The 17,908-nt window shown below is 47.0% G+C and overlaps 1 protein-coding gene and 1 long non-coding RNA gene across 3 annotated transcripts in view; one reads left to right on the plus strand and one right to left on the minus strand.

The window, feature by feature from the left end:
* COMP (cartilage oligomeric matrix protein) overlaps positions 1–17,908 on the plus strand; it is a 45,516-nt gene that overhangs the window by 2,102 nt on the left and 25,506 nt on the right. Inside the window, exons 2-4 of one of the 2 annotated variants that reach the window (XM_083483757.1) lie at positions 5,003–5,088; positions 15,455–15,506; positions 16,633–16,805. In XM_083483757.1, the coding sequence (XP_083339883.1) occupies positions 5,003–5,088; positions 15,455–15,506; positions 16,633–16,805 (311 nt within the window). Of the gene's footprint in view, positions 1–5,002; positions 5,089–15,024; positions 15,142–15,454; positions 15,507–16,632; positions 16,806–17,908 lie in introns of those variants that run through there. The other variant, XM_083483758.1, reaches the window with a different exon arrangement.
* LOC310697630 lies at positions 11,244–15,945 on the minus strand. The gene is made up of 3 exons (XR_014521116.1): positions 15,469–15,945; positions 13,381–13,543; positions 11,244–12,964 (listed from the first exon to the last, which is right to left on the minus strand). It is a non-coding gene; the product is annotated as an uncharacterized lncRNA (long non-coding RNA).

A 17,908-nucleotide genomic window follows, 5' to 3' on the forward strand; every position in this document is an offset into this window, starting at 1 on the left:
TTATTCCCCCCCCCCCTTATTGGTTTTTTTTGTTTTTTAAAAAGAATTTCGGTTAATGATACAGAGGAAAAGAAAAGTGAGAGGGAGAAGGAGATGTGTAGAATACGTCTTACAGATGTAGGCTTTGTTTGGATAAATATAACACTATTTGTAGTTACAGGTAGGTAGCCATGGTCTGCCATAGTTGGAACAAAATAAATAAAATAAAATAAAAAAATCCTTCCAGTAGCACCTTAGAGACCAACTAAGTTAGTTATTGATATGAGCTTTCGTGTGAAGAAGTGTGCCTGCACATGAAAGCTCATACCAATAACTAACTTAGTTGGTCTCTAAGGTGCTACTGGAAGGAACTTTTTATTTTATTTTTTATTTTATTTTTTGTTTCAACAATATTTGGTATGAGTTTATACAGAATGCAGTAGGATTTTAACATCTACATACATATGTATTAGGATAATAAAGTCATGTCTATTTAAGAATGTATGGGAGTATATTACATTGCATCCTTGCATACGGTTTCTGTCTTTCTTCCTCCTTATTGTTCACTTTCCACATTAGTTTGCAAAGCTTTTTCTTTTTTAAAAATAATAATAATCCTCCTGAAGATTCATCAGAATTTTGTTGTGCGGTTACCCCATAATTTATTTATTTTGCATAATAAAATATATATACCGCTTGATTGTAGGTAAAAACATCTGTGTGTCCTGCAGGAAATATTAAAAACATTAATGAAAGTACTTTAAAATGTTTGGAAATAATTAAAATTAGCAGTAAAATATATTAAAACACGTCAAAATATCGACATGTCCAGCCTGGGTATGTTTGCATAAACAAAAATGTTGATTTCAATTGGCAGGGAGTTCCATAAGGTATACCTTTTGGCATGCAATGTTGCATACTGTACAAACTTTGCAAGCAATTTTAAAAATATTTTCACTAATGCATGCATCTTTATGCACATACTATTTGCCTGGAGAACTGCATGGCAAAATGATGATGATGATGATTTAAATTTCCATTCCACCCTTCATCTGAGAATCATTGGGTGGTTTACAATATAAAAACACAAAAATACATAATATAGTAGCAAACAGAAGCAATACCCACCCCCAAGTTTAAAAGGCTAGGGCTAGGAGAAGAGGAACGTTTTTGCCTAGTGTCTAAAGATACGAAGTGAAGGCACCAGGCAGGCCTCCCTGGGAAGAGCATTCCACAAGCAGGGAGCCACCACAGAAAAGGCCCTGTTCTCGTGTTGCCGCCCTCCAGACCTCTTGCAGAGGAGGCTCCTCCTAAATATCTTGGAAATTGGACCCAAGTAAGAAGTGTGTTGATGGGACACGGGTGGCGCTGTGAGTTAAACCACAGAGCCTAGGACTTGCCGATCAGAAGGTCGGCGGTTCGAATCCCCGCGATGGGGTGAGCTCCCGTTGCTCGGTCCCTGCTCCTGCCAACCTAGCAGTTCGAAACCACGTCAAAGTGCAAGTAGATAAATAGGTACCACTCTGGCGGGAAGGTAAACGGAGTTTCCGTGCGCTGCTCTGGTTCGCCAGAAGTGGCTTAGTCATGCTGGCCACATGACGCGGAAGCTGTATGCTGGCTCCCTCGGCCAATAAAGCGAGATGAGCACCGCAACCCCAGAGTCGGCCACAATTGGACCTAATGGTCAGGGGTCCCTTTACCTTTACCTTAAGAAGTGCGTTCTTGCTTGCCTCATCACAGTTGAGCCAGATCAGTGAAAAAACTGACCAGCAGGTATAGTCAGCTGACGGAACTCATTGCCACAAGAACCCACTGGCTGGCTGTGGCTCTCCAGGGTTTCAGACTCTGGGGTCTTTCCCAGCTTGATCTTTAGGTGTCCCTGGGCAACAAGCAAACCTCCCCACTTGCAAGCTGAATTAACGCTTTGTCACTTGACATGGAAACAAGAAAGGAAGATTTAGGGGCTGTGTGATTTCCAACAGCAAGACAGGAACACAGGATCCTGCGTGATTCCGGACCGTTTTGAAAAAAGCATCGCCCCAAAAAATAAAGGGGGGGGGGAATTGGAACACTTGAGTGGTGGAGAGGGGCAGAATACCAGAAAATAGGCAGAGTGTCCTTATTGAAAATGGGGGGGGTGTATATGCCCTGAATGGGGGGGCAGTATTATTAATTTTATATTTGTTTAAAAAGTTTTAAAGATGCTCCTCTCTACCAATAGTTCAGTCAGGGCATGTGAACAGTCCTCAGTGAGGAGGGCTCTTATCGCACCAGGATGGATGAGCAATAATCAATAACGGTCTCTTTAGGAGCACAGTTCACTCCTGGGAAGGAGGGGCAGAGCATGCCAGAGACTTTGTCAAGCCCAATGAGCAGCTACGTTTCCGAGCACAATTCAAAGTGTTGGTGCTGACCTTGAAAGCCCTAAACGGCCTCAGTCCAGTATACCTGAAGGAGCGTCTCCACCCCCATCGTTCTGCCCGGACGCTGAGGTCCAGCGCCAAGGGCCTCCTGGCGGTTCCCTCACTGCGAGAAGCCAAGTTACAGGGAACCAGGCAGAGGGCCTTCTCGGTGTTGGCGCCTGCCCTGTGGAACGCCCTCCCACCAGATGTCAAAGAGAACAACTACCAGACTTTTAGAAGACATCTGAAGGCAGCCCTGTTTAGGGAAGCTTTTAATGTTTAATAGACTATTGTATTTTAATATTTTGTTGGAAGCCGCCCAGAGTGGCTGGGGAAACCCAGCCAGATGGGTGGGGTATAAATAAATTATTATTATTATTATTATTATTATTATTATTATTATTATTACATATAATAATAATGGCATAGATGCAGGCGGGAGGTCTTAGAGGGGCAAGGCTTTGGAGGAGAGTGAGTAGATCAAAATGTTGGTGCCACTACAAAGAAGGCCCAGCATCCTGGCAGATCAAAATTGAGGGAGGGAGGGAGGTGGTTTTTGCTAGGGTGGGGGGAAGAGAGGATTAGCTCCTCTTCCCAAAACCAGAATGAAAAGTGGGTCCCCTGAGGTAGCTCCTAGTCTTGGATTGCAATAATAATAATAATAATAATAATAATAATAATAATAATAATAATAATAATAATTTCAAGGGACGCATTTCATACCCTGTCACAACCTGAATTTCATACCCTGTCACACCTCAGTCACAACCTGAAATGGCTGATCTGCAATTGTGGGGGCAAGTCATTTGGTGGGGTTTGGAGAATAGCTCCTGGGGTGTTTTTTTTGGGGGGGGGGGCATATGACCTAACACTGGAAGCTGCAACCTTTTAAAGTCTAAAAAACCCGAGGCTTTGTAAGTTTGAGCAGGAAGGGACTTGTGGAACGAGCTTCTGGACCATTTACCTTGCAGGGTGGGGTGGATGAAGAGCTGCCGGTTTGCAGGGCTTAATTGGGGTTGGAACAACTTGTGTAATTGCAATTACAGGCAGGCACACACACACACAAACACCAGTTAACCCTGAAGTTTTAGCTCCACAGATGTGCACATACCACAATTTGTATTTTAATCAATTGTTTTTATACCTGGTGTTAGCCGCCCTGAGCCTGGTCTTGGCTGGGGAAGGCGGGGTATAAATAAAATTTATTATTACCATTATTATTATTATTATTATTATTATTATTATTATTTCTGATCGTGGGCACCCCAAACTGCCCTGTCTTGTCTTTAAAAAGAACCTTAAGGAGTTGTGGGGAAAGTGCAGAAAAGGGTGATCAAAGTTATCCTGGCTCTATTTGCACCCTGTTGTGGGACAGCTCAGTCCGTAGAGCAGGCACAGGCAAACTCGGCCCTCCAGATGTTTTGGGACTACAACTCCCATCATCCTTGACCACTGCTTCTGCTAGCTAGGGATGATGGGAGTTGTAGTCCCAAAACATCTGGAGGGCTGAGTTTGCCAATGCCTGCCGTAGAGCGTAAGGGCTCTTGAACTCAGGGTCGTGTGTTTGAGCCCCAGGTTGGGCAAAAAGAGCTCTGCGTTGCAGGGGGTTGGACTAGATGACCCTCGTGGTCCCTTCCAACTCTACAATTCTACAATTCCCTACACAGGAAGCGGCCATTAGCCCATCTAGTGCCGTTTTGTCTGCACTGACTGGCAGCAGCTGTCCCAAGAGGTCAGGTAGGGAGAGATTCCTTGGAGGTGCTGGGTTTGAACCTGCTCTACCCACTAGGCTATAGGCCCTCCCCTAAAAAAAAATGGAGGTTTTCATTTAACAGGGAAAAGTGATTAAGAAGGTACTTGATTAAATAAAGTATAGATGAAGAAAAAGTGGATAGAAATGTGTGTGTGTATAATATCCTCTCTCTTGCATAGTATTTCCTCACTTGGGTTCATCCATTTAATCTCAACCGATCCACAAAATGAATTTCACTATGTCACTCAGCAGATAATTTAACTTGTGGAACTCACTGCCACAAGATGTTGCTGCAGCAGCAGCCGGATGGCTTTAAAGTGTGGGGGGGGGGGTTAGATAAGTTCATGGAGAAGGAGAGGCCTATCAATGGCTGTTGGCCAAGGTAGCTAAAATGGAACCTCCCTATTCCGATGCAAGCTACCTGTTGCTGGACAGCAACAGCAGCAGTTGATCGGTTGAGGTGGCTGGCTGGGCAAAGAGCAGGGAGCAGGGGTTGGGTCTCAGGTGCCACCAAACTGAATTATCTCTGTGAATAGATTAATCAACTAAAACAAAAGTTGATTGAGACTTTAACTGCAAGGGGGCAGATTTTAATTGTAAAAAGAGGGAAAAAGCTGGTTTTGCTGCTTTACTTTCAGAGAGCGTGACTGAAAATGGCTTCTCTGCTTAACTGGTATACCTTGTTCCCAATTCATGGTTTCTCTGAAGTGACTCAGGCAGGCAGCTCCTCTGAGATTTCTAACTGGTCAGATAATTGTGTTCAAAAGGCTGAATATGGGGCTGAGCAGGCGCCTTAGCTGAGAGTCAGCCCCGTGATTCTCTTGCGCCGTGAAGTAACGGGAAAATATCCAATGCATTCTCATTGCAGGCGGAGACCTTTCGCCCCAGATGCTCTCGGAGATGAGGGAGACGAACCAGGTTCTGCGGCAGATCACAGAACTGCTGAAACAGCAGGTAAGGGAGGCGCGATGCCAGTCGCACCCTCCTCCTTTTAAGTTAAAAAGGAGAAAAATATTAAAACACCTGAACCCTACATAGCCATTCCCCACCATCAAATTATGCACTAGTTGGGCACAGACTATTTGTACACCATATCTTTTTTAATAACAACAACAAGTGCCACTGTATTCTGCTCTGGTCAGACCTCACCTGGAGTACTGTGTCCAATTCTGGGCACCACAATTCAAGAAGGACACTGACAAACTGGAACGTGTCCAGAGGAGGGCAACCAAAATGGTCAAAGGCCTGGAAACGATGCCTTATGAGGAACGGCTAAGGGAGCTGGGCATGTTTAGCCTGGAGAAGAGGAGGTTAAGGGGGGATATGATAGCCATGTTCAAATATATAAAAGGAGGTCACATAGAGGAGGGAGAAAGGTTGTTTTCTGCTGCTCCAGAGAAGCGGACACGGAGCAATGGATCCAAACTACAAGAAAGAAGATTCCACCTAAACATTAGGAAGAACTTCCTGACAGTAAGAGCTGTTTGACAGTGGAATTTGCTGCCAAGGAGTGTGGTGGAGTCTCCTCCTTTGGAGGTCTTTAAGCAGAGGCTTGACAACCATATGTCAGGAGTGCTCTGATGGTGTTTCCTGCTTGGCAGGGGGTTGGACTCGATGGCCCTTGTGGTCTCTTCCAACTCTAGGATTCTATGAAAGGCAGTGTGAAGCCTCGTTTCCTAGCTGAGGGATCCCTGTCCCCTCCTGCTTGCACGCAAGTAGGAATGGGATTGGGGCTGCTCCAATGGGAAGGGAGGCATCGCACTGCCCAAGCCTCGCCACCGCTGCTGCTCTCGGCCCTCCTCTGCCTTCCATGCCTGACCCACCGCACATCTCCCCCCCCCCACCAAAGAACCAACAGCTCAGGCTGGCCAGGGTCATGGAAAAAGGAGATAGAAGCCTCGGAGGAAGGGGAAACATGGCGGTTGAGGTCAAGGCGGCGGTCGCCCCTCTGCCACTGTCCCAAACATGTAGTAAGAGAAGCGGACACGGAGCAATGGATCCAAACTACAAGAAAGAAGATTCCACCTAAACATTAGGAAGAACTTCCTGACAGTAAGAGCTGTTCGACAGTGGAATTTGCTGCCAAGGAGTGTGGTGGAGTCTCCTACTTTGGAGGTCTTGAAGCAGAGGCTTGACAACCATATGTCAGGAGTGCTCTGATGGTGTTTCCTGCTTGGCAGGGGGTTGGACGCGATGGCCCTTGTGGTCTCTTCCAACTCTTATGATTCTATGATTCTATGAACAATGGTTATTCTTAAGCATATAACAATTATTTCAGTTCCAGGATTCTACTGTTGGTAGAGCAATAATTTGTTTTGCATGGGGTCACCTCTATCCAACCCGTTTGCAGTGTTCTCTAGTGCTTGCCAAGCTTTCATAAGGACTAGAAACTTGCAAAGAAACTGCAAGTGGAGGATGCAGGCTGCAGGGCGACATTTGGTCGGCATCCTACCCCAGATGCCAAATCCTGGCTTTAGGTAAAGGTTACCAGATTTTTTTTCAATGAATCCGGGGACACTTTTCAACTTCAATGGATTTTGTATGGGGACTGGTTTGTAAATCTGGGGACCGTCCCTGGGAAATGGGGACGTCTGGTAACCTTACTTTAGGTGTTACACCTGGGGAAGCCTCTTGTGCATTGCATCCACCTAAACTAATGGACTGGAGTAAACCGTGTCCTTTCTTTTCAGTGGGTCTGTCTGAGCATGGCTACCGCTTGAGAAAAACCCTGAGAACTGATTCTGTAGCCCTGATTATAATGGACAAGAAGCAATTACCATAGCTGTCAACTTTCAGATTTGAAAATAAGGGATCAGCAGCCTCACCTGTCCCAGGGACAGTCTACGGGATATCTAACAATCCGGGATAGCAGTGGGAAGCAGCGGGAAACGGCGCTGGAATAAGGGAATTTCCCGCAAAAAAAGGAAAGGTTGACAGCTATGGCAATTACAGTATTGTGACCTGGGAGAACTTGGCACAGATCCCGAACATAAAGAGTGAAAGTCTGGGCCTTTCAGGCCTCCAAAATCTCCTGAAAGGGAGAGAGGGAGCTTTTAAAAATATATATAAAATCTATTGAGGGTCACATTCCCTTGGGTGGGGATAATCTGTCAGGGGCTAAAAGTGGACAGGGTCATTCATATATATATATATATAGTTGTTGTTCAGTTGCTTAGTCGTGTCCGACTCTTCGTGACCCCCTGGACCAGAGCACGCCAGGCACTCCTGTCTTCCACTGCCTTCCCCAGTTGGGTCAAACTCATGCTGGTAGCTTCGAGAACACTGTCCAACCATCTCGTCCTCTGTCATCCCCTTCTCCTTGTGCCCTCAATCTTTCCCAACATCAGGGTCTTTTCCAGGGAGTCTTCTCTTCTCATGAGGTGGCCAAAGTCTTGGAGCCTCAGCTTCAGGATCTGTCCTTCCAGTGAGCACTCAGGGCTGATTTCCTTCAGAATGGAGAGGTTGGATCTTCTTGCAGTCCATGGGACTCTCAAGAGTCTCCTCCAGCACCAGAATTCAAAAGCATCCATTCTCTGGCGATCAGCCTTCTTTCTGGTCCAGCTCTGCCTTCCATACATCACTACTGGGAAACCCATAGCTTTAACTATACGGACCTTTGTTGGCAAGATGATGTCTCTGCTTTTTAAGATGCTGTCTAGGTTTGTCATTGCTTTTCTCCTAAGAAGCAGGCATCTTTTAATTTCGTGCTTCTTGGGAGAAAAGCAATGACAAACCTAGGCATATTCCTTCCCACCCAACAAGAGAGAGACAGAGCACCCCTGATGTGTGAAGAGGACTCCCCCCCCCCTCAGCTTCCTTCCATCACTCCATTCATTCCCCCCCCCCCATGGCACTGGAAATTAGGCTGTGGGTGCACCACAGTTCCCCACCCCTTATTTAGACCAATTAATTTATCCACCCCCAGGACTAGATTATTGGGACAGACCACAGGGCAGCGGCGAGTTTGGGAGGAGGTGCTTTTGCCTTACTTTGCCTTACTTGTCTACTTGTCCCCAGAGGTGCCTTGCTGCACACCCAGCGGAAACAAAATGTTGGGTGGAATTTCCCTCTGGCCCACCCGACAGATCTCTGCTTATGTCCTGCCTCTCCAGTTAGGAGCAAACAAATCTCTAGGGGGAGAAGGAAGGATAGGTCTCTGATCATCAGATGCCCATTGCAGAAAACCCACAAGTGAGACTCAAGCCCCACTTTCTCAAAGGTCCTTCTTTGGGCTCCAACCCATTGGCACTGGCCAACTGCGTTTGGTATTAGCGGGAATGTCAGCATAACAGACTCTCTATGCCACATAGCAGAGGAGAAGCACATTGGCTTCCCAGAGGGTGTTTTCTCCCAGCATCCTAGGCCCTCCAAGTGCCCTTGTTGTAAACAAAATCTGCCCTTTTCCCTTATGGGGTATCCAAGAGCCCATATAGAGTCCTTACATAGGTTCCCTATTGGTAGGAGAAAATAACAGAAGCCAACCAGAGAATATTGAGAAGCAAAGCAGCTAGTAAGCTTGATCTTTATTGATCTGTTGCAACAGGGTGCTCCCCTCACACGCAGGAAAGGAGGAGGACCCAGAAAAATGGCGTGCAAGGCCTTATATAGACAATTTAAATTCCCTGCCCTGGAGCTCCAGACCACCCCTCCATACATCATACATACATCACAGAAGGGGTGTAACCCAAGATCACCACCCCAGATACATCATACCTATATCATAGAAAAGGCCGTCTACAACAGAAATCTGAGCGTGTTGTTTATCTCCTGTCTGACAGGTCACCTGTTAATGCTCACTTGATTGGATACCCTGGGGAGCCTGTCTAGTCTTTCGTAATGATAAATACTTAGTTCCTAGGCCATGTCACAGGCTCACACCCTATTCATATCTTAAATGTGCCCTTAAGACAGGATTTGTGAGGAAAGAGACAATGGGGAGGTTTCCTGACCCCCCTCCCTTCCTTGCAGGGAAAACATTTGGTCAGTTTGGGAATCAAAATGGTCTCAGGTTGGTCTTCCTGTGCTGATCTATGTACGTGCTTGGTTGGTACACTTATGAACATTAAAGGTAAAGGTGAAGGGACCCCTGACCATTAGGTCCAGTCATGGACGACTCTGGGGTTGCGGCGCTCATCTCGCTTTACTGGCCGAGGGAGCCGGCGTACAGCTTCCGGGTCTTGCGGCCAGCAGGACTAAGCCGCTTCTGGCGAACCAGAGCAGCGCACGGAAACGCCGTTTAGCTTTCCGCCGGAGTGGTACCTATTTATCTACTTGCACTTGGACGTGCTTTCAAACTGCTAGGTTGTTAGGAGCAAGGACCGAGCAACGGGAGCTCACCCCGTCATTGCGGGGATTCGCACCACCAATCTTCTGATTGGCAAGTCCTAGGCTCTGTGGTTTAACCCACAGCGCCACCCGCATAATGTTATGAACATTACCATATATCTAAGACCTCAGAATTCCTATCACACCCCTATTTCCCAGGGACAGTCCTGGATTTACAGAAGCCCTCCCGGTTTATGATTTGATCCCAGAACGTCCCGCTTTCCCTTAGGACACCCCTGTTCCCACTGGAGAAATCTTGGAGGGCATGCAGCAAGATGGCTGCCCCGATGCTCTGAGGGCGAAGCATCGTCTGGGGGTCTTCCGCCCTTGGCCATCCAAAGTGTGCTTTGTCCGGCGGCCTCTCTCTTGTGTAACTCCACATTCCAGACGCGCTTTCCCTTCCACCCCCGGCTCCCTGGCCGCCTCTCCCTGCCAGCAAACGGGAAAAGCAGACTGGCCCTCTCTGTGCCAGGACAAACTCTTGCGGAGCCGGGGGGCCTCCGGGGGGAGTCGCCGCCGTGCGTTCCTCTCCGGCCGCCCTTGCCGAGATGAAGTCAGAGCTTCCCCAGGCAGCTCCACTCGCAAGCCTCTCGCCAGGGGCCAGATGGACCTAGCAGTCCCGTCCACCAGGGGCCTGTCTTTTCAAAAAGAAAGAAAACCCTTTTATGAAGGGAGAGTGCTCTTGAACGCAGGTCTTGCTTGCAGGCTTCCCATAATGGCGGCCGGTTGCCCACTGGGGGAACAGAAAGCATTGGCCCTCTCTCCATCAATGACCCCCTATTCTCTATTCATGGAGGAAAAGGCTTTAATTTGAATTCAGCCTGGTCTTTTATTTCCCTTCCCTTCCTTTCCCTCCCCTTTTATGAAGATCACCCGCTCTGAGACCCCACAGCTAATTCTCCCCTGGTCTCCTCACTGGCCCAAGTAGGACCAACTCAGCCAGCTAGCCCTGGGGATTATCTAATTGATTTTTGAATTTTATTGTTATTCATGTTTTTATACTGTATTTTATACTGCTGCTTTTATAATTAAGTGTTTTAAATTTGTTGTTATCCGCCCTGAGACCGGTTTTCTGAACCGGGAAGGGCAGGGTATAATATTATTATTATTATTATTATTATTATTATTATTATTATTATTATTATTATTAACAACCACCCCACAAAGTTGGGACAGAACAATATTGAGAGCAAAAAAGTATTATTATTATTATTATTATTATTATTATTATTATTATTATTATCACAGTGGCTACCAGCCACATTGGCTATATGTGCTGCCTCCGCAGTAGAAGGCAGCAATGTTTTTGAGTACTTATCCCAGGAAACACTGGCCACTGCAAGAAGAGTATGCCGGACTTTGGGGGCCCTGTTTGGTCTGATCTGCTCACGTTCTTAAGGCTTTGTGGGGGGGGAATCAACATGGGCAAAGTCTTTCGGCCACTGCTTGTGTCAGTGGCTTGGTAGAGCCTCCAAGGTCAGAGGCAGGCTACCTCTGGGGAGGAACAACGAGGTGTGGGCTGTCTGGTCGTATGGCTAGGCACTTAAAAGATTTGAGGTTTATGAGGACAATGAGGTCTGCATAAACTTAGCCGTTTCTTTTTTTTAATTTTATTTTCAATGCAAAATTACAACAAAAATTACAAACATTAAATCAAAAATAAAGCAGTACAAACAAACAAAAGAAAAGAAAAAAACAAAAAGCAAAAACACACATCTACAAATCAAACCATATCATGAGTCTAATTGTTACGTATGTATACACATATTGACATCTTTCCTTTGTTCTAAGGCCTCGAAATTTTTACTCTTTCTAAATTGTTGTGTCTAATGTAGATTAGCTCTATCTTTATACTTTTTGCACCATTTTTCTCTTTCTTTAACCCTGCAAAGCTTCATTCATTACCTACCGATTTACTTACTCTAGAGCAATGTTTTTTTATATACTCTTTAGCACATCCCCGTTCTTTTAATAATTTTTGGTCCAATTGGACCATAAACCTAGCAGTTTCTATTGCCTGGAGTTAAAATTTGGATTTTCAGTGTTACAGAAGGGCAGACCAGGATAATCCCCCACCCACATCAGCCCAGGTGAATTATTCAATGCATTTGCTACCCACACCCAGTTTGTTCTTCTTTTCATTTACACAAAGACACACACACACCCCAAATTAATTTCCCAACCCTCCTTGCTTCAGATCAGTTCAATTCCCCTTCAATCACATGCGCTCATCCTCCCCAAGAAATCATTTCTACATAAAGTCATCTTAATTTATTCCCGCCCATCACATTCATTAATATCATACCCATTAAACCCAGACCAACCCTCTCCAAAAATCCACTACACTTGAGGAAGACGAGGGGCTTATGGCAACTTATGGGCCCAGCACTAGCAATTAATTTGGCACGTTGTCGCTGTCAGTCGAGCCTCCACCATCAAGAGCAGCCTACCTTCAACTAGAAGCATATTACAGGGGATAGTTTTCTTTATTGTGCTGTTGGGTGGGGGGCACCATGGTTGCTCACTGTTGGGTCTAGTTTGATATCACAAAGCAGTTCCCTTGCTCCTTCTGTTTTGCCATTTCTTTTCTTTTTTTAATAATAAATTTTATTTGTATTTTCCACACAACAACAACAGCACGAAAAATATCGAAAAATAGCAATACACAAAACACGAAAACCAGCATACAAAAAAACACAATACCACAAATCCATATCTTACAAGTTAATAATATAAACATTAAAAACAAAAAGAAACATTGACCTCCACCAATCCCACAGCAATTCCTTTACCTCTCATTGTGTCTTCCTGTTTTCCTTATCCTCTCTATCCTAGCATCTAGATATACATTATTATTATTATTATTATTATTATTATTATTATTATTATTTATACCCCGCCCATCTGGCTGAGTTTCCCCAGCCACTCTGGGCGGCTTCCAACCAAGTGTTAAAAACAATACAGCATTAAACATTAAAAACTTCCCTAAACAGGGCTGCCTTCAGATGTCTTTTAAAAAGAAGATAGCTGCTTATTTCCTTTACATCTGGTGGGAGGGTGTTCCACAGGGCGGGCGCCACTACCAAGAAGGCCCTCTGTCTGGTTCCCTGTAACCTCACTTCTCGCAGGGAGGGAACCTACAGAAGGCCCTCAGGAGATGGACCCAGGTGTCCGGGCTGAGCAATGGGAGTGGAGACGCTCCTTCAGGGATACTGGACCATTTAGGGTTGTCAAGGTCAGCACCAACACTTTGAATTGTGCTTGGAAACGTACCGGGAGCCAATGTAGATCTCTCAGGACCGGTGTTATGCGGTCCCGGCGGCCGCTTCCAGTCTAGCTGCCGCATTCTGGATTAGTTGTAGTTTCCGGGTCACCTTCAAAGGTAGCCCCACGTAGAGCGCATGGCAGTAGTCCAAGCGGGAGATAACTAGATCATGCACCACTCTGGCAAGACAGAGTTTCTTATCCTTTCACTTCACAAGGTTATTCCTCTGCTCTGCCATTTCTGGAATAAAGAAAAGGAACTTTTCACAAGCTCTTGCGCCGCTCTCTTCTAACTGCACATCCATCCATCTTCAGCCTCTGCCCTTTCGAAATATACGTTTTCAAAAAGGGGCACATCTCCAAAATAAGGTCGCTCATGCCCTTGGCACTTTGAGGTTGGGTGGTGTTTGTCAGTTTCTCCTGAAATATACAAACCATCCACCCACAAAACGCAAAAAGAAATTAAAATAAATAAAAAATCTGGCAGTGGAAGCTAAAACCACCACTGGTCCCTTTAGGCCTGCTCTGCCCAGGTTTACAGGAAGGTCTGGGTTAGATTAAAGCTTCTTAAAAAACCGCAACACGTTGGCAACTGTTTAATTGCGAGCTGGAAAGCAAACGGTGACCCTCCAGCCTTGTGCCGGATGAGGTGATTACCTCAAGTAGACCTTCTGCCCTTCCCCGGCTGGGGTAGTTCTTCCTGACTTCGAGGCCAAATCCAGATGGGAACGGGGTCCAGACTTTATCTACCAAGCCAGTTTTAACAGATAGTCCCTCGTTTTTCTCAGGAACGGCCCTAGGGAACTCAAAATGGCACACACTAGGCGATACATTAATTGGCATTTGGCCTCGTTACCTGCACCCTGGGCAAAAAGCAGGGGCGAAACTAGGCTTTATTTCACCCAGGTCAAAGACCCAGATTGGCACCCCGCATGCACATTTGTGTACACACACACACAGAGACACACAATCAGGTTGGGAGCCTCAATGGCACCCCTCTGGAGGTTTCACCAAGGGCAAAAAAACCAACAACTAGCCCCCTGTCCCTGTAGCTAAAGGTAAAGGTAAAGGGACCCCTGACCATCAGGTCCAGTCATGACCGACTCTGGGGTTGCGGCGCTCATCTCGCTTTACTGGCCGAGGGAGCCGGCGTACAGCTTCCGGGTCGTGTGGCCAGCATGACTAAGCCGCTTCTGGCGAACCAGAGCAGCACACGGAAACGCCGTTCACCTTCCCGCTGGTGTGGTACCTATTTATCTACTTGCACTTTGACGTGCTTTCGAACTTCTAGGTTGGCAGGACCTGGGACCGAGCAACGGGAGCTCACCCCGTCATTGCAGGGATTCGAACTGCCGACCTTCTGATTGGCAAGTCATAGGCTCTATGGTGCCACCCGTGTCCCCTGCCCCTGTAGCTATGGCTCTGCAAAAAGGGCACAACTTCAGCTCGTGCCAGCAAATTATTATTATTATTATTATTATTATTATTATTATTATTATTAGGTTGCCCCAGCCACTCTGGGCAGCTTCCAACAAATTAAAACACAGTAAGATATCATGAAAAACATTAACAGTTTTTATCTCTATAGTTCCTTATGATGGGAGGGTGTCCCACAGGGTAGGCGCCACTACCAAAAAGGCCCCCACAGCGAGGGAACTGCCAGAAGGCCCTGGGAGCTGGACCTCGGGGTCTGGGCTGAACAATGGGGGTGGAGACGCTCCTTCAGGTCTACTGGGCCGAGGCTGTTTAGGGCAGGCTTCCTCAACCTTGGCCCTCCAGATTTTTTTGGCCTACAACTCCCATGATCCCTAGCTAGCAGGACCAGTGGTCAGGGATGCTGGGAATTGTAGTCTCAAAACATCTGGAGGGCCGAGGTTGAGGAAGCCTGATTTAGGGCTTTCAAGGTCAGCACCAACACTTTGAATTGTGCTTGGAAACGTACTGGGAGCCAAAGTAGGTCTTCCAAGATCGGTGTTATATGGTCCCAGCGGCCGCTCCCAGTCACCAATCTAGCTGCAGCATTCTAGCATCATCCCAGGGCATCATGGGAGAAAAATGGCAGCCCCCTCCCCTCCACAAATGATGTTCTGGCCTCATCAATATGGTCTGCAACTAAAAACAGCAAGGCCAGAAAGAGGGGGAAATTATTATTATTATTATTATTCCACATAGGAATCACCAGTCAATGCCGAATGCAACAGTCAATTGCTCTTCCCAGGGAATTCTGGGAATTATAACTTTGTAAAGGAAATGGGGCCATTCTCAGCACCCTTAACAAACTACAGCTCCCAGGATTCTTTGGGAAGGAAGCCATGACAGTTTAAAGTGGTATAAAACTGCTTTAAATGTATGGTCTGGATATTTAGTTGGATACATCCCAGAAACCAGGGGTGGTACATGACAACTGGGAAGGGTGGGGTATTATTATTATTATTATTATTATTATTATTATTATTATTAGCAACAACCACCCCACAAGGCTGGGACAGAACAATATTGAGAGCAACTTTTGCTAAGGGCTTTCTTTTGCTCCAGGAGGTTCAGAAGAAGAAAAACTTCAGAAATAATTTTTCTCAGAAGCATGTCGCCTGGGACATTTCAGCTCGGCTCTGCTTTTGTATACTTGGCCTTTGGGTCGGAAACTGAGCTTTCCTCCCCCACCCCACCCCCCACCCCCAGTCACCAAGGAAGGGGCTGTAAACTGGTGTTTATTTTCACCATTGTTTTGCAGATCAAGGAGCTCACCTTCCTGAAGAACACCGTGATGGAGTGCGATGCTTGTGGTAAGTCTGTGTCAAAGGTATCTCCATACAGACCCCTTTCTTGGAAGAGTTTAAAATGAGATGCATTCCTTAAAAGCTAGCAATTGGAGTGAATGGCGCTTTGTGCATGCCCAGAGGCATCCTGGCCCCCAGGCGTCCCCTCCTGCAAAAGAGGGAGAGGACCATAAGGTCCTTATTGCAGCCAGATTTCATCTCACCTGCCAGGTGCAACCAGCCAGCCGTAAGGGGCCAGAGCGCTGCCGCCTGAGCGCACCACCCAAGGCGTGGCCCCTAATCGCCTAATAGCGCATGGCTGGGTGTGCACTGCAATTTCTGCCTGGCTGCAGCTGAAGAGCAACCACCTCGGCCTTTCTCCCGCTCCCTTGCTCCCTGGCAACCCACTAATGGCAGCTGCTAGTCCTGCTCCAGCCCATAGAAACTCTGAGCATCATCTCGTCCAATCCCCTGCAAGGCAGAAATAATGTGCAGCTGCCCCATGTGGGGATCGAACCTGCAACCTTGGTATAATCAGCACCACACAGGTAAAGGGACCCCTGACCGTTAGTTCCAGTCGTGGCCGACTCTGGGGATGCGGCGCTCATCTCGCTTTACAGGCCAAGGGAGCCAGACAGTTTTTCTGGGTCATGTGGCCAGCATGCTTAAGCCGCTTCTAGCGAACCAGAGCAGTGCACAGAAACGCCGTTTACCTTCCCGCCGGAGTGGTACCTATTTATCTACTTGCACTTTGACGTTCTTTCGAACTGCTAGGTGGGCAGGAGCAGGGACTGAGAAACGGGAGCTCACTCCGTCGTGGGGATTCGAACCACCGACCTTCTGATCGGCAAGCCCTAGGCTCAGTGGTTAGATAAAGGTTCCCTGGATGGTTAAGTCCAGACAAAGGGGTTTATGGGGTTGCGGCGCTCATCTCGCTTCAGGCCATGGCTGTTTCTAGTGGCGCCATAATGCTTTCAATGTCTGGTGTTAGCGTGGTTTGAGACGAAGGAAGAGGAATATGGCGGCCAGCTGGCTGTGAGGGAGAGGGCAGACAGCAGGGAGATGACTGTGGTTGGTGGGGCAATGCCCCATTCGCCCCTAAGACCAGCCTCCAGTGGGGGCAGCCCAACTCCTTTGTTTCATTGTCTTCCAGGGATCGGTACAGGAGCGACTGGCCCCGGCATCAGCGTGGCGCCTCTTAATCGCTGCTACCCGAATCCTTGCTTCCCCGGCGTCACATGCACAGACACCCCCACCGGCTTCCGCTGTGGGGCCTGTCCTCTGGGCTACACGGGCAACGGGACCCACTGCACCGACATCGACGAGGTCAGGAGGTTCCGCCTTTCCTTCTGCGTAAAAGATGGGAGGCAGGAGAAAGCCATAGATCTCTTCTGTTTTTGTTTTTCAATTTTTTTTTACTGGTTTTCCAATTTATAACATAGAAAAAAACATCAAAAACAAACAAATAGGCAAACATTTATCCTTGCTATAATGATTCCACTTTTGTTAACATTGTTGAATGACTTCCTCGAATCCCCCTAGCTGAGTTTCCCTATACTCCACTGTTTTCCAAAACTATTTTCCCATAAAATTTACTTAGTCAATTTACATCTTTCTTTCTTCTCATTTTAACGTAAAGGCAATTCCAAACCTATTATTCCAAGTAGAACGGCTTCTGGTTTCTTAATAAATGTATATTTCAACATTTTTTTCAATTCATTATAAATCTTTTCCCAGAAGTCTTTCACTTTGGGGCAGGTCCACCACCCCATAGATCTCTTCTGAATCTTTTTTCCTCAACTGGCTTGGGGGTGGAGGGGAAGCAATAAGATTGGCTTGGGTTCCTCTGCCCCGCAAACGCACACAGTTCTTCGCAGAGCAAAAAGATTGGGCCCCCCACCCCCATTCCAAATTGTCTACTTTCCGTGTGAAGGCCGGTGTTCCCGAACCCCATAGAATTATGGGAGGTGTTCATGATTCACACAACGGGGGAGGCATGTTGGACAAGCTCACTGGCCTCATTTTCACCTTACTCCAACTAAGAATGGGACAGTGGGGGAAGGACCCGATCCAAGGAGATTGCCATGGGAGGGGGTAGTGGTGCAAAGGAGGGAATGCAAGCCAGTGTCCCAAATGGTGTTACCAGAACCGCAAACACACACACACCCGTTTGAAAGCCACTGTTATAGCGATGCTATAAAGGTAAGGGGCCCCTGATTAGGTCCAGTCGTGGCCGACTCTGGGGTTGCGGCGCTCATCTCGCTTTATTGGCCGAGGGAGCCGGCGTACAGCTTCTGGGTCATGTGGCCAGCAGGACTAAGCCACTTCTGGCGAACCAGAGCAGCGCATGGAAACGCCGTTCACCTTCCCGCTGGAGTGGTACCTATTTATCTACTTGCACTTTGACGTGCTTTCAAACTGCTAGGTTG

Source organism: Podarcis liolepis (genome assembly GCF_965112155.1).
Source record: "Podarcis liolepis genome assembly, chromosome: 18".
In the NCBI taxonomy this organism is placed as follows: Eukaryota; Metazoa; Chordata; class Lepidosauria; order Squamata; family Lacertidae; genus Podarcis; species Podarcis liolepis.